Raw genomic sequence first — 26,690 nt, 5'->3', positions numbered from 1 at the left:
CTCACAAGTGGTGTTTTACCAGCTGCGTCACTGATTTTCTTTAATGAGAATTAAATCAGAAATATGACAAATTATATAACCAGAAAAAATAAGAAATCTTTTTCTGTTTTGATCCATTAAAATTTATGTAGGAAAAGATAAATATGATTGTATTAGCCTTGAAACACCATTTTATTAAGTAAAGCCAATGGTTCTTAAATGTTGATCTCAGTGTCAGCTCTGAGTGACAGGATGCTGGTGGGATATTCAGGGTCCCTGAGATGCAGCCGGGCCGAGGGAGACGCTCTGCGGGCCCCATAGGTGCTCCCGGCTCCATGTCAGCTCCTGGCGCCATCTTGGACCCTGTGTCTCTGTTTTGTAGAAACCTCTATCCAGACGAGCTTTCCCTTAACCGTGAAGGTGGATGGTGTCGCTCAGGATGGAACCATGATGTACATTCATAACAAAGTCCACAATCGGACGAGGACGCTCACCTGTGCAGGGGTGAGTGTTGTGGCGGCTGCGTGAGGACTGCAGGGCCACGTGGGCGGTCACGGCCTGCAGCTGGGCGGGTGTTCCTCAGTGCAGTCATCCAGGTTTGCACTCTGATGCAGTTTGACATTGTCACCAGCTCCCACATGCCCACATAGGAGTGTGCACTCATGTGAGCTGTAGTGGCCGTCTAGCTGACTCACGGCCTGGTGCGGCCACAGACAGACATGGAGAGCCTATGGCTGCTGGAGGAGGGTGTGCCCCATCAGTGGCCATTCCCTGCCCCAGGGCTGTGCTGGGCGCTTGGATCTGGTGAGAGGCAGCATCCCCCACCCGTGGGCTCAGTGGCCCTGCCTGAGCATCTGCGTTAGGTGCGGTGCGGCTTTGGGACAGGAGACCTGACGCTTCACATGGAAAAGGGCCCTCACTGCCCACTACATTTTCATGTTGCAAAGAGTCATGTCAGATCCCTGCCATGGTTAGGGGGCCTTGTGAGATGCACCCAAGGAGCCTCCAGAATGGGCAGTGCATTGGATGAGAGGCTTGGGAGCCAGGCGTCAGAGCCAGGGCAGCCGCTGTCTCCGTGCAGAGCATCAGTTATGCGCACCAGCTGCCCACAAGCTGACATGAAGGGGTGCAGGCCTTTGGTGAGGGTCCACGCCGGTGCCTGCGGCTGTGCTGAGTGAGGTGCAGGGATCACAGCCCAGGCTCTGCTCGGGGGCTCCCCAGCACACCTGACACTTTCCCTGGGAGTGAAAGGGGTCAGGGACAGGCAGCTGAGTGGACACATCCAGGTAGTGCTGTGACCTCACGTGTCTGGCGGTGGGGTGGCCTCATGTGGCCAGCAGTGGGGCAGGCTTACCGGGGAGAGAGAGAACTGTGTCATCAACACTGAGTGTCCTCCTGGGGGTCGCAGAGGTGGTGCCGGCAGGACAGGCTCAGAGGGGATTAGCTTACACTACCACTGTGCCTTGTGGTTTTTGTTGAAATGTCAGGTTTGGCTTTCTTGCATGGTTAACCTTTTGATGCAGGTGACACAGTATTTCCTAGTCATCTGAATTGGAAATGTTCCAGTTGCTTTAAGTCATCTAGTGTGTTTCCCAAGATGTCCACTTGGTTCTCTCCTGGCTGGTCTTGGTTATGTGGGCTTTTGTCAAGTCCTGCTCCCCTGGGGTTGAGGTGTGCCCGCCAGGGGAGACACAGGCCTTCCTGTGTCCCTGCAGAAATGCACAGAGATGATCGTGGCTCATCTGGGCTACCTAAACTACACGAAGTACACGGTGACCGTGAGCTTTGAGCACCTCAAGCTGCCCGTCAAGGAGATCCACTTCACGGTGAGTATGCCCCGCCCCAGGCCATGCGTGTGCACTGGGCAGCAGGCTTCTGGAAACATGGGAGGGACACATTTCCTGAGTACGTGGAGGAGCAGCTCCCGCAGCGGGAAAGCCTTTGTGAAGGGATCCCTCCGTCCTGGCTCAGGACCACCTTCTGCAGTCCCTGAGAGCGAGGGCAGGACCTTGACTGGTTTGCATGGTCCCTGACCGGATTGCATGGTCCATTCTTGTGCCTTGTCCTTTCTGCTCACTGGGGTCAACGTAGTCGGCCCAGTGACTGGGATTGCACAGGTGCAGGGGATTTGAATCCCTGGTGTGGCACTTGCAGCCACATCTTACGTGTGGAATAGCTCTTCATGGAGTTGGGCATGTCACGTGAAATGCTAGCTTCATTGAATTGCCACCCTTACACCATAGAACAAGCCCTTCCCAAGTTTGGGGCTCCATGGGTTCAACAAGATGTGTGACCAATAGAGCGGTCTGACTCCAAACCATTGTCACCGCTTCTGAAATACACCCACTGCTTGTCATTTCCTGTCCTCTGCCACATAGCCCCTGGCAGTTACCACTCAGCATTTTGTCTTTGGGGTTTGCCAGCTCTGGACATTCCTGTGAATGAAATCAAACACGTGCCCACAAGCTGTGTGTGTTCTCTCCTCCTGTCACGGTGCTCAGACAACCACTGGTGGGCGTGGTGGCCACCACCCAAGGCTAAAGTGACCCCTGTGGAGAGCTTCTTGTACATCTCACAGAACTGTCTAGAGGCTAGTGTCCATGCAATGTGGACCATATTGTAGCCTTCCCGCAGCATTCTGGGTATTTTAGGCTTTAATTGTAATTTTTGAAGAGTGCTTTTAGGTTCACAGCAAAATTTAAAGGAGGGTGAGGGCTTCGCATGTACATCCTGGCCCCCCATGCGTGCAACCCCCTGCTCACCGTCGCCTCCTCCCGCTGTGGAGTGGCTGCCTGGGCTGCGGCTGGGGTACTTGGGTCCTCCCTGCTCTCTTGAGGGGGCAGATCTGTGGGTTTGGCCAGGCGTGGTCTGAGTCACCGTCACAGCACGGTTCAGTATCCCACTGTCCTGAGCCCTGCCTCCTGCTGGGCCGTTCCCCTTGAACTGTGGTCTGTCTGTCTCTGTGGTCTTGGCTTTTCCAGAATGTCCTCGGGTTGGAGTCAAATAGCACACGACCTTTGCCACCGTTTTCCTCTAGTGTCCAGGCTCCTCGGCACTCTTCTCGGCGTGGCAGTTCAGCACGGTGCTCCCCCATGGATGCACCCCGGCCCTCCCCTACTGCAGCGCATCTAGGTTGGCGCCAAGGCCTGGCCAGTGTTTGTGAGCGAGGCTGCCTTCGGCATCCGTGTGCAGGCTCTCGTTTTTAACTCCTTCAGGCAGACACCAGGGAGCACAGCCAGGAGTGCTGGGCGCTGCTTGTTACAGTTCTCGCACTGGGAAGTTAAGGCTGCAGAACTCATGCGTCTCTCAGCCATTGACTGCGAGACATTGCAGAGATAAGGGTTTTGCCAAATTGTGGTTACCACTAACATCCACATGTAGATCTCTAGCATGTTTGTTTGCTTTTTTGTCTTTTAAAAGTTGTTCAATTCTCAGAATCATTATCTATGAAATAGGTCAAATCTCTCTTTATATTAATGTTTAAAACAAAGAAAGTTGTTGCAGTCTGGAGTGGTGCAAGCACGGTGTACTCAACGGACGTGTCTTAAGGTCTGGGCGTATGCGGCACGCCTGCGGGAAGGCTGGGATGGGAAAGGGCACGCGCAGGTTTGGCCCACCTGCCCTGCCTGCTGACAGGTGCACCAGCCGTGATCGGCCCCTCTGCAGGCTGCCCTAGGGGCAGGATGGGTATGAAAGCCCAGGACATGTCCGTGACGAGCACTGCACGTAAGGATGGGCTGTCCAGCTCCACGCACAGTTCACAAACCTAATGTGGGGTGGAGTAAGCCAACAGTGAAATGGGGTGTATCTTACTTGTGTAACTACCAAAGCTGGCAAAACATCAGGACGGTGTCACTCTTGGGTAGGTTGGTGACTCAGTGTGGCATAAAGGGCAGGACCTCCCTTGTGTGGGGGTGGTGTGTGTTGATCAGAACACGCTTGCCCAGATGTGTGCAGCTTGTGACTTGAGCTGTGCACGTCGGACACGTGACACAGGCAGGGTTTTCTTCTCATGAGATCTCAGTGCACTGCAGAGATGGGGCACGTCGGGGTGCCGCAGGGGCACCCACACGCCTCTCTTTGGACACCTCTCTTTGGATGGTTCTTGTTTTTCCAGCCGAGTCCTTTGTGGATTCGTGGCAGAGCCGATTCCTGGGACTTTCTGGTCCTTTATTAGCTCTGCTTGGGAGAACCTTTGGCTTTTACATTTGGGTGTGGTGTTCTGGCCCAGTGTCTCGGCCCCCTTTGTGAGAAGGCTGGAGCCATATGGCCGCCTTCCCCTGCCCGCCACCATTGGCCTCGGGTAGGACAGACACCTGCTGGTGGTGGCTTTGGCTGCCATGCTTTTTTTTTAATCCCTTTTTGTTCTCTGAAGGTGTATGTCGGGAACATTTGGTTCACTGATTGAGATGTGTAACTCTGGGAGGTGCTAACGGTCTGTTTGTACTACGGTAACACTGTGGCAGGGCTGGGAAATGTGTAAGGAGTAGAAGCAAGCTCTGAGGTCAGGATGCCGGCCCACTGGAGTCCCGTGAGAACCTCCCAGGTGGAGTCTGCGAGCTCCCCCAGGACCTCTCTGGCTTCCTGTGGGAATCCCTGCAGTGGCCCCTGGAAGCTGTCCTGCTCCGTGCTGCCTCTCTGGGACATCTTTCCAGTTGTGCCCTGGGGCTCCGGGCTGTGGCACGTCACGTGCCAGGCATCGAGTCAATGCTGCTCGGGTCTCCTGCAGTGGCTGCCTGCCTCCTCCAGCCCCCTGTGTGTTCCTGGTGTGTTCTCAGGGTGCCCCAGGAAGGGGCGAGAACATCTGTTCTCTGCTTCTGTAGGCATCGTACTGGTGGTGTTTCCCACAGCGCTCACAGATTCTCATCTGCCCAGGTCTGGCATCTGTGGCATGTGTGCAGTCAGCAGGTGCTTGGACAGGCTCGGGCCACACGCCAGCCTGTTGACCGGAGGCGGTGGGGATGCTCGTTCTGGTGGAACTGCCCAGCTCTGGAAGGACAGATAAGGCTTTGTGGTGCCCGAGGGACCTTGGCATGTGGGGCAGCAGCTCTTCCAGTGTCAAAGGAAATGGCCGAAACCTCAGCAGTTTCTGGCATTTTTACTCTATTGCCTTTTTTTTTTTTAAAGATTTTTTTTTATTATTATAAAGTCAGATATACAGAGAGGAGGAGAGACAGAGAGGAAGATCCTCCGTCCGATGATTCACTCCCCAAGTGAGCTACAACGGCCGGTGCTGCGCCGATCCGAAGCCAGGAACCAGGAACCTCTTCTGAATCTCCCACACGGTTGCACAGTCCCAATGCATTGGGCCATCCTCAATGCTTTCCCAGGCCACAAGCAGGGAGCTGGATGGGAAGTGGAGCTGCCGGGATCAGAACCGGCGCCCACATGGGATCCTGGCGTGTTCAAGGCGAGGACTCCAGCCGCTAGGTCACACCACCGGGCCCATCTATTGCCTTTTACTTATTTGACTTTTAACTTCAAAAATCCCAAAACCTGATTCTGATGAATCTTGAAATATCCACAGGTGGGTACATACATAGGCCCCTGTGCCTCACTGGCTCGGACACTGTCCCCTGCAACCTCCCTGCCTTCGGGCCCCACCCACTGGACCATGTGTGGCTGGTAGGCCAGTGTGTGGGTGGGGGGGCGGCCTGGGGCCATGCATGCCCCTCTTAGTGCAGTTCACGGAAACAGCCCTCAGGCCCCCACGCACAGCCTGCTCAGCCCGGCCTCCCACCCACGTGAGACTCTGCTTGCTGCTGCTTGAGTGGAAGTGGGGTCTGACTCCAGAAGGACTGGGCACTGTGGAGCAGGGAGAAGCAACACCACATGGCGAGCGGTAAACTCATGCAACTGCTGTACTGTGCGGGGCGTGGCGTGGGGGCAGCCCGGCTTGCCGTGCCATGCCAGGTGTGGTGTGGGGGGCAGCCCGGCTTGCCGTGCCGTGCCGTGCCAGGTGTGGTGTGGGGGGCAGCCCGGCTTGCCGTGCCATGCGGCATGGTGTGGGGGCTGCCCAACTGCCTTCTCTCTCCCACTGCCCATCCTTCCCCTGCCTCCTTTTAACTCAGAGTTCACAATTAAGATGTTCACTGTGGCTTTAGGTGACTTTATTGGCTAAAGCATTGTTTTCTAGGGATGGCTTTCAGCATGAGAGACAATTGTTTTCTGTTGCTCTGACTGAATTTTTTTTTTTAAAGATTTTATTATTATTGGAAAGCCGGATATACAGAGAGGAGAGACAGAGAGGAAGATCTTCCATCCGATGATTCACTCCCCAAGTGAGCCGCAACGGTTGGTGCTGCGCCGATCCGATGCTGGGAACCAGGAACCTGTTCCGGGTCTCCCACGCGGGTGCAGGGTCCCAAAGCTTTGGGCCGTCCTCAACTGCTTTCCCAGGCCACAGGCAGGGAGCTGGATGGGAAGTGGAGCTGCCGGGATTAGAACCGGTGCCCATATGGGATCCCGGGGTGTTCAAGGCGAGGACTTTAGCCACTAGGCCACGCTGCCGGGCCCCAACTCTGACTGAATCTTTTTTTTTTTAATTATTTATTATTTAACTTCATTAATTACATTGTATTATGTGACACAGTTACATAGATACTTGGGTTCTCCCCACCCCTCCCCAAACCCTCCCACCATGGTGGATTCCTCCACCTTGTTGCATAACCACAGTTCAAGTTCAGTTGAGATTCCCCCATTGCAAGCGTATACCAAACATAGAGTCCAGCATCTTATTGTCCAGTCAAGTTCAACGGCTTCTTAGGTATACCCTCTCTGGTCTGAAGACAGAGCCAGCAGAGTATCATCCCAGTCAATTGAAAGCTCCAACATACCATCAGCAAAGATTTACATCATTATGGAATTAATTGACATAGTAATGAGTAACCAATATGTTAAAGATAAATGCGAGTTCCCAGCCACCTTCTGTGACCACCTCACCTATACTTCAATTTTAGTTTATACACAACATATAACATTCATAACATAACATGTTATACATAACATCATATCATCTTAAATTAAGGCAAACATGTGGTATTTAACCTTTTGGGATTGGCTCATTTCCCTTAGCATTATGGTTTCCAGTTTGGCCCATTTGGCCACAAAGAACTGCATTTTGTTTTTTTAATAGCTGAGTAGTATTCCATGGAGTAGATGAACCATAGCTTTCTTATCCAATCCTCTGTTGATGGGCATTTTGGTTGCTTCCATGTTTTTGCAATTACTGATTGTGCTGCTATGAGCATAGGAGTGCATGTTGGTTTCTCATAAAACAAGTGTTCTGGATATATTCCTAGGAGTGCTATTGCTGGATCATACGGTATGTTGAATTTGAGTTGTTTGAATATTCTCCATACTGATTTCCATAGAGGCTGTACCAGCCTGCAGCCCCACCAGCAGTGGAGTAGGGATCCCTTTTCCCCGCAACCTCGCCAACAAGTGTTGTTGGTGCTTTTATTCATGTGGGCCAGTCTTACTGGCGTTAGGTGGTACCTCATTGATGTTTTAATTTGGATTTCCCTTATTGCCAGGGAACTTGAGCATTTTTTCATATGTTTATTTGCCATTTGGGTTTGTTCCTTTGTGAAGTGTTTGCCCATTTCCCGTGCCCATTTGTTGAGTGGCTTGTTTGTTTTGACATTTTGGTTGTTTTGTAGCTTTTTGTATATTCTGGAGATCAGCCCTCTATCACCTATGTCGTGTGCGAAGATCTTCTCCCATTCTGTGGGTTGCCTTTTTACTTTGTTGATTGTTTCTCTAGCTGTACAGAAGCTTCTTAGTTTGATGAGGTCCCAATTGTTTATTTTGGTCTTGATTTCTACTGCATTTGGAGTCTTTTTTAGGAAGTGAGGGCCTACCCCTAAGTGTTGCAGTGTGTTTCCAACATTTTCTTCCAAAAGTTTGAAGGTTTCTGGATGTAGGTTTAGATCTGTTATCCATTTAGATCTGATCTTAGTGTATGATGAGAGATGTGGATCTATTTTTTTGTTTCTGCAGGCTATTAACCAGTTGTCACAACAGCATTTATTGAACAGACCTTCCCATTTGCCTGGATTGTCGTTTGTCTTTTTGTCAAAGATTATTTGGCTGTATCTGTGTGGGTTTCCTTCTGGTGTTTCTATTCTGCTCCATTGATCTTCCTCTCTATCTTTGTGCCAGTACCACGCTGTTTTGATAACCACTGCCCTATAGTATGTCCAGAGGTCCGGAACTGTGATTCCCCTTGCTAACTTCCTGTTCTTCAGGATGGTTCTAGCTATCCGTGGTTTTTTGTGCTTCCAGATGAACCTTTGGATCATTGTTTCCAGTTCCATGAAGAATGTTTTGGGCAATTTGATTGGGATTGCGTTGAATGTATCTATTGCTTTTGGCAGTATAGACATTTTAATGATATTGATTTTACCTATCCAGGAGCATGGGATGTTACTCCATCTTTTGAGGTCTTGTTTAATTTCTTTTTGAAGTAGTTTGTAGTTTTCTTCAAATAAGTCTCCTACATTTTTGGTTAGATTTATTCCCAGATATTTCATACTTTTCTCTGTTATTTTGAATGGTATCTTGCTGGTTAAGTCTTTTTCCATCTTGGGGCTGTTCGCATACACTATGGCTGTTGATTTTTGTTCATTAATTTTGTACCCTGCCACTCTACCAAACTCTCGTACAAGTTCTAGCAGTCTCTGTATTGAGTCTCTTGGCTCTTCTACATAAAGAATCATATCATCTGCATATAGTGAGAGTTTGACTTCTTCGTTTCCCATTTGGATTCCTCTGATTTCTTTTTCTTGTCTTATGGCCTCAGCGAGTACCTCTAGGACTATGTTGAATAGTAGTGGAGAAAGTGGACATCCCTGTCTTGTTCCAGATCTCAGTGGGAAGGGTTCCAGCTTTTCTCCATTCAGTATGATGCTGGCGTTGGGTTTTTCATATATGGCTTTAATTATGTTGTGGATTTTTCCATCTATGCCTACCTTGGTTAGGGTTTTTAGTAGGAAGTGGTGTTGGATTTTGTCGAAAGCTTTTTCTGCATCGATTGATACTATCATGTGATTCTTGTTTTTCAGTTTTTGGATGTGGTGTATCACATTTATGGATTTGCGAATGTTGAACCATCCCTGCATTCCAGGGATGAATCCTACTTGATCTGGATGAACGATCTGTCTGATGTGTTTTTGAATTCTGTTGGCTAGGATTTTGTTGAGAATCTTAGCATCAATGTTCATCAAAGAGATAGGTCTGTAGTTTTCCTTCTCTGTTAGATCTCTGTCTGGTTTTGGGATTAAGGTAATGTTGGCTTCATAGAATGAGTTTGGAAGGGTTGCCTCTTTTTCTATTGTTTTGAAGAGTTTGTAGAGGATTGGGGTCAGTTCTGTTCGGAATGTTTTGTAGAATTCTGGAGTGAAGCCGTCTGGGCCTGGGCTTTTCTTTGTTGGGAGGTCTTTAATCACTGATTCGATCTCTACTTCAGTTATGGGTTTGCTCAGGTCGTTTGTTGCCTCTGGGCTAAGTTTTGGCAGGTGGTAGAAGTCTAAGAACTTTTCCATTTCTTGGTGATCTTCTGATTTGTTGGAGTACAGTGCTTTGTAGTAATTTCTAATTATGGCCTTAATGGATGCGGTGTCTGTTGTTATGTTGCCTTTTTCATCTTTGATGCTGTTAATTCTTGCCTTCTCTTGTTTTTTCTTTGTCAGTCGGGCCAGTGGGGTGTCTATCTTGTTTATCTTCTCAAAAAACCAGCTTTTTGTTTCGTTGATTTTGTGTATGGTTTTTTTTATTTCTATCTGGTTGATTTCCTCCCTTGTTTTGATGATTTCTTGTTTCCTATTGTGTGTGGGGCTCTTCTGCTGTTGTTTTTCCAATTCCTGGAGGTGTGTGTTTAGTTCCTGTATTTGGCGCCTCTCTTGGGCCTTGACATGAGCTCCAATTGCGATGAGTTTACCCCGTAGCACTGCTTTGGCAGTGTCCCACAAATTTTGGAATGTTGTGTCAGAGCTTTCATTGGTTTCCATAAATTTTTTGATCTCATCTTTAATTTCTTCGCTGATCCATTGTTCATTTAATAGCATATTGTTCAGCCTCCAAGAGTTTCTGTATTTCCTGGGGCATTTTGAATTGCTGATTTCCAGCTTCATTCCGTGGTGGTCTGAGAGGGTACATGGTATGATTCCTATCTTTTTTAAGTTATTTAGGTTTGCTTTGTGTCCTATCATGTGGTCGATCCTGGAGAAGGTGCCATGCACTGCTGAAAAAAATGTATAATCTGTGGCCTTAGGGTAAAAAATTCTATAAATGTCAACCAAGTCCAGTTGTTCTATTGTTTGTATGAGCTCTGTTGTTTCTTTGTTGAGTTTTTGTTTTGTTGATCTGTCTATTGTTGTTAGTGGGGTGTTAAGATCACCCACTATTATTGTGTGCATATCTATGTCTCCCCTTAAGTCCGTGAGTAATTGCTTCACGTAGCTAGGTGCGTTTGAATTTGGTGCATATATGTTCACAATGGTAATTACTTCCTGATGGATCAGTCCCTTCACCAATATATAATGTCCTTCCCTGTCCTTTTTGATGTGTGTCACATTGAAGTCCACATCATCTGAAATTAAGACAGCTACCCCAGCCTTTTTTTCTCGTCCATTGGCATGAAATATCTGTTTCCAACCTTTCACTTTCAGCTTCTTCGAATCTCTTCTGGTTAGATGTGTCTCTAGTAGGCAACAGATAGTTGGGTGCTGTTTGATAATCCATTCTGTTAATCTATGCCTTTTGATTGGTGAGTTCAGGCCATTTGTGTTGAGTTAAAATTGAGAGGTTGTGATTTTGCCCTGCCATACTTGTTCTTGTGGGTGTTGATATCTGTGTAATTGCCCTTTCTTGTGTGGACTTTAGTGGGGAGATCTTCCTGTTTGCCATCTTTGCTTATGATTCACCTCCTTTTTTTCTGGATTTAGTGCATTTCTAAGGAGATTTTGTAGAGCTGGTTTTGTGCTGGCATAGTCTTCTAATTTCTCTTTGCTGTGAAAGTATTTGATTTCGTTCTCAAATACGAATGAGATCTTTGCTGGGTACAATATTCTTGGTTGACAGTTGTTCTGATTCAGGATTTGGAAGATCTTTGTCCATTCTCTTCTTGCTTGTAAGGTCTCTTCAGAGAAGTCAGCAGTGATCCTGATTGGTTTTCCCCGGTATGTGATCTTTTCTCTGCTTCGTACCTGTCTTAGGATTCTTTCTTTGTCTTCGTTGGAGTGGAACTTGAGCACCATATGTCTGGGTGAAGATCACTTTGGGTCATAGCTGCTGGGCGTCCTCTGACCGTCCTGGATTTGGGCTGGGTTCATGTTCCAAGTGTTTTGAAAGTTTTCCTGTATAATTTCGTCGAGCACCATTTGCATTCCTGACTCTTTTTCCGCTCCTTCAGGAAGGCCAATAATCCTAATATTTGATTTTCTGAGGTTGTCTTTCATTTCTTGTATGGTCTTATTGGCTTTGTTCAGACTTGTCTCCAGCTGTTTAATGAACTGGGTATGTTCGTTTTGTGTGTCTTCCGTTTCAGAGATCCTCTCTTCTGCTGTATTTGTTCTGTTGGTTAGGCTCTCAATTTTGTGCTCTAAGTCAAGGATTTTACTTTTCGTTTGTTGTATTTCTGAGGCTATGTGGTTCTTGAATTCCTTGAAGTCCTCCCAATTCTTCTCATTGTCTCTGACATATTTTAACATTATTTTTTTGAATTCCTTGTCTGGTAGATCTTCTATGTCTTCATCTCGCTTCTCCGAAATAGACATTGGCTTTTGATCCTTTATTGGTAGTGTGTTGGCACTCTCATCTGGATCATTACCTTTTCTGGTATTTCTTCCCATTGTGTTAGTGTTTCTTTTTTGAGAGACCTAGGCACCAGTGTGCTGAGGGGTCTCCAAGCACTATCCTGTAGAGATCGGAGTCTGCAGGCGTGGAGTAGCAGGGTGTGGGAATTTTCAAGGCACTTTTGGTGCGTCTCCAGAACACTGGACCTCAGGGCGCCACTCCCAGGGCCCAGCGGATTCAAAGCGCACTCTCAGCTCGTCCCCTACAGGTATGCTACCACAGGGCGTGGGGGAGTGAAGGCACTCTCTGTGCGCGCCCCCTGTGCGCGGGATCACAGGGCTCAGAGGATTCTAGGTGCTTTCTCGGTGTGTCCCCAGTGCCAGGGACTGCAGGGCGTGGAGGTTCCAGGTGCTCTCTGGGAACGCCTCCTGCACGCGGGTCCGCAGTGCTCTCCTGGTTCGTCTCCCAAGCACGGGACTATAGGGCGTGGGGTGTTCCAGGTGCTCTCTGGAAGCGCCTCCTGCGCAGGCCCGCCCACCCCAGCGCTTGCAGGGGACCGACCGCCCAGCGCTAGCACGGGACTGCCCAGCCCAGAGGTGTGCTTGGGTTCTTGTGGGATAGCACCGCCCAGCTGAGTGCCAGACCGCAAAGGCACGGGGGAGTATTCAGTGTGCCTTTTGCCTTTCTCCCAGACACAGTTTTGGCAGTTTCAAGGCACTCTCCCGGTGTCTCTAGACGCTGGAGTCTTGGGGGGGGGGAGGGGCGGGGAGACGAGCACCAATTGTGTTCAGGCTCTGTGCATGCCCCTGGGGGGCTAACTTCCGAAGCCTCCAACCCACCACTGTCCCCTCCCAACTCACTCAAACCTCAGGTTCTTGCAGTCTGCCTCTTCCTCTGGTGGGAACCCTCGCCGCGGATGCGTCTCCCGGCTACTGCGTCCGTTGCTGGTCCCGGCGGGTGTAGGCGGATGGAACCTGGAGGCTGCAGCTGGTGCAGGTCCCGGCAGGGCTTGGCGACCAGGGTGGGCGGAAGCCGGCGGGCTCCGATGACTCAGGGTCCTGGTGTCCGGTCTTGGCGCAGGTCCTGGCGGGTCCTGGTGACCAGGGTGAGCAAATGCCAGCGGGTCCCAATCACCGCTGGTCCTCACGGCCACAGCGTCTGCGGGTCGGTCTGCAGGTCGTCTGCAGCTTTCAGTGTCTGCACTCAAAGGTGACTCAGCAGGTCAGGAGCGGAAAGTCGTCTTCCCTGCCCTTTGTTTTGTTTTTCCCTGGTTGCTCTTCCGAGTTGTGTGGATTTTTTTGGTTCCACACTGTCCAGGGAACTTCACGTTCTTCTCCCTGTAGTTCTATGCTGCTCCACTTACGCTTTTGTCGCGTTCTAGCCCTCTGTGTCTGTGAGCTCTGTCAGTCTTCCTCCTATGTCGGCCATCTTGCCCAGATGCGACTGAATCTTAAGACAGAATATCTTTAGGAGTTCAGTTCCTTGATACTTAAAAAATAAATACCTAAGTAAACCTTTTATTCCTGTTACTTTAAGGATATTTTCTGTCCCCCACCCCCATTGTAACAATTCCTTCTTTTCCTCTTGACTGTGCTTCAGCCTCTGTATTTTGCAAGCGGGAGGTGTATTGTACTTGGTCCTGTTGGACTGTTGGGTTCTCATCAGCACGTGTTACGTGTCTGTCCGTATCACTGTGATCCCTCTAGGACCCATAGACTGGCGTGACAGTCAGACTGTGGAACGATCACCGCTTGGATGTGTCACTGTCTATTGTACGTGGGCTGCTGTTAGATTCGTCACTTGCCAAAATGTTAGATTCAACTGCCACCGGGGAAATATACGAATATATGAATCAGCGAATATATGAAAAGAATTTAGATGGCCTTGATTTCAGGGACCCATGGTCACGGGCTTCCCTTCTGTCTGCAGCCAAAACACAGACGTGAAGGAGAGGGCTACAGAGGAAGAAGAGATGGGGAAGGGGCCTTTTTAAACTCTCCTTGACACGGAAACCGAAACGGGGGTTGCCTTGGCCCGTATTTGATGGGGGGATATGGGCTTGTGCCCCTCATTGGTGCAGGGGTGGTTTCACAACCTGAATTCCGCCATCTGGTCTGGGTTCATTTGGAGGCAGGCTCCACCTTCCTTCGGTTACCTTGGTAGCCATCAGCTGCTGCGGCCACCTGTGCCTGGCTTGTACATCAACTCACGTCGAAGCCAGCACCCCGTCCTGCTGCTGCCTTTCAGCCCAGGCCCCCAGCATCTGATTTTATGACCGAGCTGGCAAGGACCTGGTGTGTCTGAATCCTGTCCTGTGGCATGCTCACTCAGCGCGGGGACGGCATGGGTGTCCTGCATCTCGGGCCCTGTCACAGCCAAGTCCCATTCCGCTGGGTGCTGCCAACAGAGGTCGTCCGTCCAGCTGTTGAGGACCTTCGGGTGGTTTGGAGCTTTTGTAAAGGCAGCTCTTGGGAACACTTGTGTGCCAGCCCTTGCGTGGACGTGTGCTGACAGCAGAGGTGGGGTGGCCGGGTCTCGGGCCAAAGAAGAGCACCCTCACCTCTGGGCCCCCTGTCCTTGTGCCCCTGGTGCTGTTGGTGCTGTAGGGTTTGCCATGCTGGCTACTGCGAGGTGCCACGCCGAGTTCCAGTTCACAGGGTATTTCTGCGTTGCGTGATCCTGGCACAGACTCCGCTGTCGTCCTCACTGAATCTTTGCCCCCAGTCCCCCTCCTCTGTTTGAGGTCTTTTACTTGGTGCCAGCTCGGTGGTGCAGCAGACTTTGTCCGCTGTGTGGCACTTGTATCCCACGTGGACGCCCATTTGTGTCCCGGCAGCCCACCCCACCCAGCTCCCTGCTTGTGGCCTGGGATGCAGTTGAGGACAGCCAGGGCCTTGGGACCCTGCCCCCACTTGGGAGACCCGGAAGAAGTTCTGGCTTCAGATCCGCTCAGCTGTGGCTGTTGTGGCCATCAGGGGAATGAGCCAATGGTTGGAAGATCTTTCTTCTCTCTCTCTCTCTCTCTTAAAATCTGCCTTTCCAAGAAAAATAAATAAATCTTTTTTTAAAAAAAAGAGCTTTCCTGTTGAAGCAATCTGATTACGGTGCGCTCCCCTGGGTTTCAGCCGGAAGCCCGTGGCCACCCCTGTTGCTGCCCTCCTGGCCTCGCCTGCCACCCCAGTGTCCCACAGACGCCCAGGGCACAGGGCGCCGGCCGTCTCTGTCTCCTCTGACTCGCTGTGTCCCAGGTGGCTTCTGGGCCCGCTCCCCGCAGGCTCTGTGGTGGTGGTTGGCTGCAGACCCCGCTTGTCTCTCTGGAGCAGGGCAAGGCTTCCCGCTGGCCCGTGGAGCTGCCTTCCTGCTGGTTCTGTCTTCTGACCTCTGGTCGGCTTTGATGTTGGGCCTCTCCTGTGCTTTTTAATTTCATGTGTGATATTACTGATCACTAGAGTTTGTGTTACAATATTCATCTTTAAAAGGTTTGTGCAAGTTGCTCAGCAATGGTGCTTCATTGCCCTGCGGTGATGGGGCTCACTGGCCTTGCAGCAGAGCAGTCGGGGCCTGACTGCCTCTGTGCTTTCGTCAGCAGGTGGCGCCTGCGTCCTCAGCGTCCCCTCTCACCCATTTACATGCTGCTTATTCTGGGTAACACTTGAAAACCTGTTTCTGTGGCAGGCATTTAGCCCAGTGGCTAAGACATGGGTTGGGGTGCTTTGCTTCTTTACTGGAGTATTTGTGCTTGGCAGCCTGCTCTTGGTACCCCAGCTGGCGTCTGACTCCAGCCTCCTGGTGGTGTAAGCCATGGAAGGCTGCAGGTAATGGTTCAGCTAACTGGGTCCTGCCGCCCACCGTGGAGGTCTGCATTGAGCTCCTGGCTGCCGCTTGAGGTCTGGTCCAGCCCAAGCCTGGCCAGCATTTGGAGCATGGATTGGCAGATGGGAGTGCGTGCTCTGTCTCAAGAAAAGATACAAAAGCATGTTCCCCGTTATTAAAGTGTGCTTTTTCTAACAAGGAGATGGGGTGGGGGTTGGTTTGAGAGGCAGAGATAGAACATGAGAGCAGCTGGCTGTGCCCAAGTGCCCCCGGGGGCCAGGCTGGGCTCAGGCTGAAGCCAGAGCCAGGAACACAATCCAAGCCTCTCTTGCCTCCCAGGGCTCAGGAGTCGGCCAGGGATCGAACCAGGCTCTCTGCCATTGGATGTGATGTCTTACCTACTGGGCTAGCTGCTTGCCTCCCTTTTTGCTTTGACAGGGTTGATTTTGATGGATTTAGAATCCACCTGCCGGAGTCCAGCTCCAGCCGAGCTCGGAGCTTGAGAAGGGTGCGTGGAGTTGGCGATAAGGAAAGACACAGACACTGTCACTTGGTGCCCCCTTGCTTTTTTCTCAAGAAGAAGCTGTCCTTTTTATTTGCTCAGACACATGACAAGCCTCTGTATAAACATTTGATTTTACTATCTTTACCTTCAGAACTAAGGCAACATGCACAGATGTTCAATTAATTTTTACTTCATGGTCAACCAGGTGCTCTTAAAGATAATTCTGTAAGTTACTGTAATCAGTTTCTTCAGAAGTAGCCATTAGGTGACAGCCAGAACTCCAAGGCCGAGGCACAGATGGTTACCTACTGATCAATAAAACATTCCTACTACATTTTATTTTCACAACTTATTTATTACTTAATGGGAAAAATACATCAAAAGAGGAAAAAACATAAGGATCTAAGACAAAAAGTTTCAAGCATTAAATCCCCCTACAACTGCAGGCTCTACAACCTCATAAACAATCAAAGAATAATCCAAAGTATATCTCTGTGATGGTAATAGAATCGCCCTATATTTCCTCTAGTTTAAAAAAACTGTGAAAGCGGCTAAAACAACTACATCTTCTATGCTCTAAAGAGTTGCAAGGACAGGCTAACCTTTAAGGTCACAGTAACTATATTTTTTGCCATAGCAGTTTCCACTGATACTCCCATCAATTCCATTAGTTTGTAAAATTCTTATTAAGGCATTTCCCAGAAGGCATGCTATATGTCTGGGCCAGATTTCAGGGCAGTGGGTAGGCACGCAATAAGGTATCCAGAAATGGCATGGGTTTAATTGTACTCCTGTGCGCAGTTAAAGGCCCACTCACCAAGACATTATCAATAACATTAACTCTCAAGCTCACATTACTTGCCAAAGCCATCTCACAGGGGCAAACAATGCCTCAATAGATTACAGAATTCTTAGTGGGGTGCTTGAGTGTTCATGCAAAAAGGGGGTGAGACTGTGTCAAGGTGGTCAGAGAGAAATCCGCTGGGCCCTGCCAACCAGCCGGAAGCTCCCCCGGGCCCTGCCAAACAGCTGGAAGCCCCCTCCCGGGCCCTGCCAAGCAGGGGAGCTGTTCTCTTCACACCTTCGTGCCATCCACCCCTACTGCACGGACCCCAGCATCCACCTGTTTTTCTAGTTATGGGATAATTTCTCTGGCATGTGCATCATTAAAAGATTCGTTTGAAAGTCCTTTCAGCTCTTGGTGATTAGGACTTTTTATGTTTGTATATTTAAAACAAATTCAGAATGTAGTAAGTGCCAAGCCCCTGGGACAGGGTAATGCAAAGGGCGCCGTCCGGAGCCCACTGCTCTTACTAACCCGGCATGTCTCTTCTTGGGTGCATTCTGTCCAAGTCACTTGCCATGCCTCCTCTTTGCAGTGGAAGACTTACAACCCCGCGTTTTCCCAGCTGGAAGTCTGGTTCCGATTTGCCTTCGTGGTGCTCACCTTTGTCATCACGGTACGTGCCCCTCGTACGCAGACTGCAGCAGACCGGAGCCAGGGCCCTGCTGTGTCCCACATGTCTGCGTGTGGCAGAGCGTAGAGGGATGGCGGGCTGTCACAAACCCTTCCTGGCACGTGTGAGGGCAGAGTCCTTTGGGATCCAGGGGCAATGCTGGCTGTAGGAACCCAGGGGAGCCCGAGACCCCATCTGTGCTGAGGAGGGAGTGGCTCGTGCTGTCTGCAGAGTGGCACTTTGCCCTGCCAGCTGCTGCCCGCCGGCGCTGACCAGGACGAGTGGCGTCTGAGAGCTGTGCGACCACACCCTCGCCCTGGCGAGCCCTTGGGCTGACCCCTGGGAAACACTTGGGACTTGCAGACTCACTGTCCAGAGACGGAACTGGGGGGCAGGCATGGTGCTCCCCGGTGTCTCAATGTCTCAGCCCCAAGTGGGCATACTGAGTGTCCTGAGGGTGGGGACCCCGCTCTGTAGCCTGGCCAGGATCCCTGCTGTTCCTGAAGGTGGAGGGCTGTTCCTCCATCCAGGCCCTAGTCTCAGCAGGCCACCTAGACTGGGGACTGTGGCCCATAGGCCAGCAAGTCCAGGTTGCTGAGAAGTCATGGGCTTAGATCAGGTTACAAAAAGAGTTGGCATGGTGGCTCAGTTGGCTAATCCTCTGCCTGCAAGCACCAGCATCCCATATGGGCATCAGTTTGTGTCCCTGCTGTTCCACTTCCCGGTCCAGCTCCCTGCTGTGTCCTGGGAAAGCGAAAAGAAAGGAAGGAGGGAAAAGAGGAAGGATGAAAGGGTTTGAAAGCAGTTGAGACTTCTCCCTGGGCCCACAGCTGCTTTAGGGTCCAGCCATAGTCCTGCTCCACTGGAGTTTTTCTCGGGAACCTGAGGCCGTTGGTAGCAACCTGCTCCCCCTTGCATGTAGAAGCCACAGATGTGGGCGCCGGCCCAGGGTGTGGGTGGAGGGGTGCCTTTCTCTTTCTTATAGAAGCTTTGGGCCCCCGCCCCCGGCCCTGTGCTGGTGCCCCTTTAGAGGCAGCCATTCTGCTCCAGGCGTCCCTGGGCTCGCAGCTGGCGCAGGCTGTGACCCAGCGGCTGCGGGCCTGGCTTGCCTTGCAGTGCCTGTTCACACACTCACTGCGCAAGTTCTCCATGCGGGACTGGGGGATCGAGCAGAAGTGGATGTCCGTTCTCTTGCCCCTGTTGCTGCTGTACAACGGTAGGCGCGGCTCGCTTCCCGTCCGCCTTGGAGGCGGCCCAGTCTCGGGAGGCCCCAGAAGGGCCAGTGCGGGGAGCGAGGTGGTGGGGCAGGGGTAGAGGCAGGCTCCTGCTGCTCCAGAGCCATGTCCTGCCTGGCCGGAGCAGACTGGTGCCACCTCAGCCGTTAGCACTGGGATGCACTGCACGTGTACACTGCTGGAATGTGCATGGGGCCCCTTCCGCCTCCCCTGCATGCGTGTGCTCCCGGGCCGGGCCAGCAGCTCTCTGTCAGCCCCGCAGTGGCCCGGGCAGGGGCGCAAGGTGGCATTCGGGTGTTGGAGAACAGGAGAGCTGTGGCTCGGAGCAGGGAGCCGGGAGGGGAGCTGGCTCTGAGGGCACCGGCCAGCCATGGACGGGCTCATGTCTCCGGCCCCTCGCCTTGCAGACCCCTTCTTCCCGCTCTCCTTCCTGGTGAACAGCTGGCTCCCTGGCATGCTGGACGACCTCTTCCAGTCCATGTTCCTGTGTGCCCTGCTGCTCTTCTGGCTGTGCGTGTACCACGGCATTCGGGTCCAGGTGAGCCGCCTGCCTCAGCATGCCCCAGAATGCCGGAGTCCAGCTCCGGCCCGGGGTTCGGAACTCGGGAAGGGTGCGTGGATGAGGCGCGAAGAGAGGATAAAGAAAAAGATGGACCACTAGGATTCCATGATGATTGTGGACCAAGCAATAAAGCCGTCCGCTTTGTTTATACAGAATCAGTCAAACTCTGGCTCAGACTTTTTACGTCATGATTAAATGGGTGTTACTAAAGATAATTCTGCCCTTTGTATCACCTAAGGCAAGCTCAATCAGTAACACATTCCTCTTGGATCAGCTAAGGGAGGAATGTGTCCGGAGGCAGGACCCAAAGATCAAAGAAAGAGGGAAAGAATGGATTTTCTCTACCTCTGGAGGGTTAGCACCCTTGATTAGCATAAGATCAATAGGGGAAGAGGATTCTGAGCAAAGGTAACTGCTATGCCTCTGATTAGCATAGGATCAAAGGGGGAGTTAACACCCCTGATCAGTATATTGCCAATGAAGGCAGCTGTGACAGCAATTGGTAAAAACCTTTTTGCTAAAGCGAATATCAGCAACATCAACTTTCAAGCTCACATAGATACTACACGTTAACCCGCAGGGGCAGACAATGCCTAGATAGGTTACAGGAAACTCAGTGGGAAAGTCCAGTGTCCAGCAGTGGGAAGCGGGCTGCATTCAGGTGGTCAAAGCAACATCCTGCCGGAGCCCTGCCCAGCAGGGAGTTCATTGCGGCCCTGCCTGCAATTGAACAATGCTGTTCACACCTTCCTGTCTTCCACATCCACCACACGGACCCCGGCACCAGAATCCCCCCAACCCAAGAGGAGTCCTTCAAGAGGGGGTGACCCCTGAAAACCCGGGCTTCCCACAGGATGGATGGATGTGGTGACAGAGATGTGACTCGCGTGTCTGCCACCAATGCTGAATTGGCACTTCGCTAGACTTTTCATACTTTTGCTTTCCTTTTTAGGGAGAAAGAAAGTGCTTAACTTTCTATCTGCCGAAATTCTTCATTGTTGGGCTGCTGTGGCTAGCATCTGTGACTCTGGGAATATGGCAGACGTGAGTAGGTCATCTGGCGAAGCTATGGGCCTGCAGGGTGTGCTGGAGGCTGGCAGAGCGGATCCCACTGCCCTGCTTTCTTAGCCTGACCGTGGCATTCAGCACCCCGTTTCAGGCATCCAGAGGCCCTGGCTGTGCCACCCACCAGGTTACTGAGTCTCCTACCCTGGGTCCTTCCCCGGCTCCTAGGGTTCATCTTTCTAGTGTCTTCTAGAAGGTGGCTGGGCAGAGGCCTAGTGGAGTGGAGCCTCCTGTACCCCCAAGGAAGGCTGTTGGTGCTCCTGCCCACCCACAGATGCCGGGCTCCCGCACAGGAGCCCTGTGGCTGGGATACGCCCCTGCCACCCTACTCCCTGCACCTGGGCCACCAGCTCAGAGTCAGCACTGAGCCCCAGGGAGGTGTGTCCCCGGCATCCTGCCCCGGAGTTGCCATCTGCAGGAGGCGTGGGGCCACCCTGCAGCCCAGGCGCACGGCAGCTGTGCACCTTTGCTATCTGAACCATGAAATTGAGGTTTCTCATGGATTTAGGATCCTGGGTAAAAAATCCTTTACTAGTATTGCACAGAGTTTAAAAATTCAGGTGAGAAAATGTGTGAAATAGGAAGTGAAGTGAGCCGTTCACCCTCAGTCTTATGGTGTTGTTTTGTAGTGTCAATGAGTTGCATGACCCCATGTACCAGTATCGTGTTGACACGGGCAACTTTCAGGTAAGGATTGTGTAGCTCCTTAATGCCACTTAGTAAACGCACACGCCGGCCTGCTGTTGCGGGCTTGCAGGTGGCTGTGTGGGAGGACCCATAGGATGTTCAAGGGTCGCAAATTTAAGGAAAAGGTTTGAGTAATACAAAATGTAAAAAACTGTGTTTTCACTTCAAATCTACGGCTTCTGGTTGAAACACCAGGACACAAGACGTGTCACCTTTTAGGAGAATTGTGTGGCCCAGAACGTGTTCCTATTCTGCTCTAGCTCTTTCAAGATTTCCAGACAGCTTGGGCACCAGCCTCCATCTTCACAAGTGGGGCGAGCAACCAGCCTTACCCCGGGGGCCGCAGGCTAGCAGGCCCTGCCACCTCATTGGCTTCTGCCTTTGCCCGGAGTGCGGTGTGTCCTGGGAGGGGGTTGGCTGTAGCCCCTCCAACACACTAGGGCCAGGCGTCCCTGTCCACAGAGGGCGCCCGAGAGGACAGTTCTGTTTCCTGGAGTGGCCTGTGGGGTTCCAGGGCCATCCTTGGAGCGGTGAGGCGGGCCACAGGGGAGCAGCAGCCAGCCTGACCTCACTCAGGTGCAGGTCTCGTCCCCCCACAGGGCATGAAGACATTCTTCCTGGTGGGGGCGGCTGTGTACGTCGCAGCCCTGCTGTTCCTGGTTGTTCGGGCCTGTTCTGAGCTGCGCCACATGCCGTACGTGGGTAAGCATGCCTTAGGGCTGCCCTGCAGGGTGGGAGGGACTGTTCATTCCACCAGCTGGGGACCTGCTCTTTGGCCCCAGGAGGCTGCAGCTGGCTTAAAGAGATGATGGCCCTGGCCGTTTGGTAGGAGGTCTGGGGATGGAGGTGCAGGCCCCAGACCCCGATGGCTGCTCAGAGGGGCTGGCTGCAGGCCTGAGGCAGAGCCTTCCTGGTCCCCGGCAAGAGCTCTGGGAGCTGCCAGCCTGGCTTGGGCTGCGACTAAGGGGCTTGAAGTCCATAAGTCCCATGAAGGGATTTGTTCTGGAAGCTTTGCTTTATTCCTGCTTGTATTTTGAAGATCCTGGAGATGGGAGGGGAACTTACTAATAGGAGCCCTGCTGTCTTTTTCAGATCTCAGGTTGAAGTTTCTGACAGCGTTAACCTTTGTAGTGCTGGTCATTAGGTAAGAAAATGTCATTGCTTGAAAGAAGGAAAGGCTGATTTTTATTTGGCCACCCCAAGGGCAGGGCTGGTCGTGCGTGACAGCCCAGAGCACAGGCTGGGTTGTAGGTGGCCAGGGCCAGGACATAGGCTAGCCAGAGCAGGTGACCCAGCCGGCCGACTGACACTTGCTCTGTGTGTGGTGGGCAGTCCTTCGGGTCAGGGAGTTAGGGTCTGGTGAGATGGAGGTGTGGGGTGCTTGACCCTTTGTTCCTCCCAGGACTGGACCCTAAGCTTGAGCTAGAGCCTCAGGTACTGGGGAGCCCTGTGGGGGCTGCCGGGCCTAGAGGGCTCGGTCCTGCTGGGGGTCACAGAGGAAGCCTGTGGGCCATGGTCACCTGCGGGCAGGCCGATCCCGGGAATAAGTTCCAGGTAATTATTTGGTTGTTTAGGGTTTGTCTTTCTCCTTAAAATCAGAATCCAGTGGGGAGAAGAAAAAGGTGTGTGCTGGTGTTTGGTTGCTTGGATAGCAGATGAGTCCGGAGAGCCCGACAGGTGTCTGGGCAGCAGCTCGTCCGGGAGACTCCTGCGGGCATCCATGTCCAGCCAGCCCCGTGTGTGCTCAGCTTGACTCCTCGGGGCTGGGGGCTCTCCTTCCGGCTGCGACCCTCGGCCTGGCGTCCAGCAGCGTCTGCACTATCTACTGTACACGTGCACACAGTGTCTCTGGCTTCTCTCTGTCTCTCTGTCTCTCACACGCATGCTCCCTCCCTCCCTCCCTCCTCAGGACACACCATCTTGATCTGACCTGCAGTAACATGCGTGTCCTCACGCCCTCACACACACGGACAGACACACCCTGAGACACTCCTTATGCCCACACATTGACACACGTGCCCTCACCCTCACGCCACGCAGTTCTCAGCTGGGGAGTGTACCTGCTCCTTGTGGCCTCTCTGGAAGCTGTGTTGGAAGTTGCTAGGCTTTTGTGACCTTGCCTCACGGGAGCGTCGCGGGGATTCCTGGGTGCGTCCCACAGCCACGCTGGCAGACAGCGCCTCCCTGTCACTGCATTTGTGCTCCGGGAGGGGGAAGAGTGATGAGGGGTGGGAAGCAGTGGCGACAGCACAGGGGCTGAGGAGGGTCAGCCCTCTGAGGAGGTGACACTCAGTTAAACGGATGTGCGGTGCTCTAGTGCCAACTCTGTCATCAGGAAGGGTCTGACCAGGGCGCTCTGTCCTTACGGTGTAAGACGTGGGTCAGGATAGGGGGTGGCTGAGGAGGAGTCTCCCAGGGGAGCTGTAACTCTGTAAGGAGACAGCCTTGAAGGGGTGAACTCCATAGGGTTGGCCTTGAGGAGGTGAATCCCATGGGGGGAGATGGCCTTGATTGAGGAGGTGAATTCCGTGGGGGGAGACACCCTTGAGGAGGTGAATCCCATGCGGGGAGACAGCTGTGAAGGGGTGACCTTGGGAGTGGGTGTGCCAGATGCCCCAGGCCTTGGGGGACCACTGCTGCCTGTGTTGGTGGCAGGGCTCTCTGCTGTCAGCTGGCTGGGGCTCTGGCCCTCCCAGGGGGACTGTGTGTGTGAATGGAGGCTTCTGTGCAGAATGACCAGTGAGCACACCGTTGCTGGGGGACTGGAGAATTGTCTGGAATGGGTGCCATTCCTGGGAGAGTTTTGCTTCATTTCCGCACGCCTTGTTTTTCAGCATCGTCATCCTTTATCTAAGGTTCGGAGCACAGGTGTTACAAGACAACTTTGTAGCAGAACTGTCCACTCACTACCAGAATTATATCCTTTTAACCCGTGCACCTGGCCTCACCGCCATCAGTGCTGCTCACGAGGTGACCGTCAGCTCCCTGTGGCCTGCACTGTAGAGGCCCCCAGGGACCTCATGGACCACCCCCCCCATGCTGAGAAACACTTCCTAACGGCTCGCCTGGCCCATGGTGGTCTGGGAGACGCTGGCTCTGCCCCTTCTCCTCTGTGGGCAGGACCAAGCAAGTCCCCGAGGTGGTGACCACGTGGCGCAGCCTGGGTCCAGTCCCAGGCCACTGGTCCAGCTCTCCTTCCCAGACCATGGACACGTGCAGGTCACTGGAGGCCCAGGCCCAAGTCCACACTGGGTCATTTGGAGCTATGGCCCCGGGGCTGAGTGAGCGTGCTGTCAGGCTCGGGCGAGTGGAGCAAGCTGAGTGTGCGCATTGAGGAGGTGCTCCTGAAACACCAAGGCCGCCTTATGTGCCCCTGGACCCGAGGCCAGTGGCGCATGCTGTCGCTTCCCAGGTGCCCTGTCCCCACTCGGCGTTGATATTCCTTGGTGCCTGGCACACTTTGGACATCAGCCTTTAAATCTTCGTCTTTGCACAGCCTTCTCAGCATGCAGGATTTTCCCATGCTTTGTGACTGCCTTTCTCACTAGGCAGTCTGTAATCTAGAAAGGTCAGACACGCCTGGCTGGGCCTACTCCTCCTGGTTTCCTGTGTGGAGACCTGCTAGTGCATGGGCTGGTGGCCTCCCTGTCCCTGCCCTGGGGGCTGCTGAGGACTGTCCTCCCGGGCCCGACTCCCACTGGTAGAAGTCAGTGACACTCTCCAGTGTAGCCCTGCACAGGCCTCCAGCACAGCGGCCTGCCAGGCGTGTGGGTCCACCTAGACGGGGCTCTGACTGTTGGGAGGGGAGGCCAGAAAGCAAGCAGACCTTCAGCCTTTCCTTGACGGCACCACCAGCAGAGTTCTTGTCCTTCTACGGCTTATTGAACTTTTACCTCTACACTCTGGCCTTTGTGTACTCTCCGTCGAGGAATGCGCTCTATGGTAAGGCCCTGCGCCTCGGGCACCGCACAGTCTGTTTGCTCAGGATGCACTTTAGTTTCCCATTCGTGCTGGGCACTGCAGCTAACAGCATTTCTCTTTGGGTAGGAGAGACAAGGCAGTGTACAGGGTAAGCTCTGAGCTTTAGTTAGAACGCCCAGAGGGAACTTGCTGGGACCCAACCAGTGCTGCCCTGACCATCATAGGTACTCTGGCTCTCAGAGCACCTTCACGCTTGGGGACTCAGCGAGCGGCACGGCAGCCTTGCTGGATGGCTGTAGCCACATGCAACGTGCAGAGGAAAAAAACTGGAAGGGAGACTTGCTGGGGGCAGGCACGACTGAGCCACCCCTGCTGGGGCCCATTTGCTGTTTCATTGTCCACGTGGGCACCTGGAACGAGCCTGCTGTCTCTCACGGGTGCCCACCCTTCAGAGCCCTGAGCCACGCAGGCCTTGGGACACTGTTGAGGCTCACACACGTGGGAGGAGCAGGACCCGGGGTGGGATCCAGCTCTGCGCTCTGGTCCCCATGACAGTGGTCTGCATCATCAGGCTAATACGTTTCCTGAGGTTAAGCTGCTTCTATTGGCTTTCAGAGTCCCAGCTTAAAGACAATCCCGCCTTCTCCATGCTGAATGACTCGGATGACGACGTCATCTATGGGTAAGCTGCCGTGGCGTCAGGCACTTCCTGGCTTGGCATTGGTGGTTACCGGCCGGGTTATTACTCTAAAATGATTTGCAAGGGATTGCGGCTTTGACGGGGTGAGCCATGTGCTCCCACGGTTTCCCGTTCTCACATTGCTCAGGCTGGTGTACAGGGCTGCTTTCTGTACATCCTGACTGCCTGGTGGCCCGCTGCCAGGCCCTGTGACTGGGGAGTGGCATGGGCAGGGGCACTCCGGGAAGGAAGCCATGTGACGGGCATTGTTAGAGTGGTGTCCACGTGAGGGAGCAGCGCGGGCCAGGGCGGCTCAAGGTCTGTCTTCCGGCAGGAGTGACTATGAAGAGATGCCCCTGCAGAACGGCCAGGCCATCCGGGCCAAGTACAAGGAGGAGTCGGACAGTGACTGAGCCGGCATCGGCCAGATCCGCCCACACCTGCTTCCCTCCAGACCCATGTGCCGAGAAGTCTCGTTCATAGTTGTTTACACATTCTCAAAAGAAGACCAAAACAGAGGACAAATTTAACGTTACGGTTATTGTCAGGGTAGCTGCATTTATTTAGGAAGAGGGGGAACTGACAAAAGTTTAAACAGCCAAGTCCTTCCTACGAAGACTTCAGATGAGCTAGGTGTGCAATGCTGAAACAGGAAATCGCCCATTCTCAATAGACAGCTACATGCTTTCCTTCAAGAAAAAGTCACAGCTCCCACGTTCCGGGGGCCTGATGGCCCAGGCGCCCCGCTGGCAGCTTCCCCCTTTCTTTCCCGCCTTCGCCTGGAGCTGGGAATTCTGATTTCTGTGCCCTTCACTCCAAGAGCAGCTGCTTCTGTGCCTGCCTGAGCCAGGCAGGCCTTCTGGGGGAAGTGGCCAGCGCCCCCTAGCCAGGCGTCTGGGAGCCTGCAGGTGGGGACTGACCAGGGGAGTGGTGGTGGTCAGGCCTTGGCCCCTGGGGGCCACCAGGGCAGGAGCTGTGGCGCTCTGATGAG

General features: G+C 52.7%; 1 protein-coding gene across 2 annotated transcripts in view; it reads left to right on the top strand.

The window, feature by feature from the left end:
- TMEM181 (transmembrane protein 181) overlaps positions 1-26,690 on the top strand; it is a 51,881-nt gene extending 25,191 nt beyond the window's left edge. Inside the window, exons 5-17 of one of the 2 annotated variants that reach the window (XM_058661111.1) lie at positions 362-483; positions 1,695-1,805; positions 17,473-17,553; positions 18,667-18,766; positions 19,193-19,323; positions 20,300-20,391; positions 21,042-21,099; positions 21,699-21,801; positions 22,192-22,243; positions 23,934-24,016; positions 24,952-25,041; positions 25,636-25,702; positions 26,034-26,690. In XM_058661111.1, coding sequence (XP_058517094.1) covers positions 362-483; positions 1,695-1,805; positions 17,473-17,553; positions 18,667-18,766; positions 19,193-19,323; positions 20,300-20,391; positions 21,042-21,099; positions 21,699-21,801; positions 22,192-22,243; positions 23,934-24,016; positions 24,952-25,041; positions 25,636-25,702; positions 26,034-26,112 — 1,169 coding nt within the window. In that variant the 3' untranslated portion in view covers positions 26,113-26,690. The remainder of the gene's footprint in view (positions 1-361; positions 484-1,694; positions 1,806-17,472; positions 17,554-18,666; positions 18,767-19,192; positions 19,324-20,299; positions 20,392-21,041; positions 21,100-21,698; positions 21,802-22,191; positions 22,244-23,933; positions 24,017-24,951; positions 25,042-25,635; positions 25,703-26,033) is intronic. The other variant, XM_058661060.1, reaches the window with a different exon arrangement.

This window comes from Ochotona princeps, chromosome 1, assembly GCF_030435755.1.
Source record: "Ochotona princeps isolate mOchPri1 chromosome 1, mOchPri1.hap1, whole genome shotgun sequence".
Taxonomy (NCBI): domain Eukaryota; kingdom Metazoa; phylum Chordata; class Mammalia; order Lagomorpha; family Ochotonidae; genus Ochotona; species Ochotona princeps.
The sequence above is the reverse complement of the archived record's forward strand: the minus strand, read 5'-3'. Positions and strand labels throughout refer to the sequence as shown.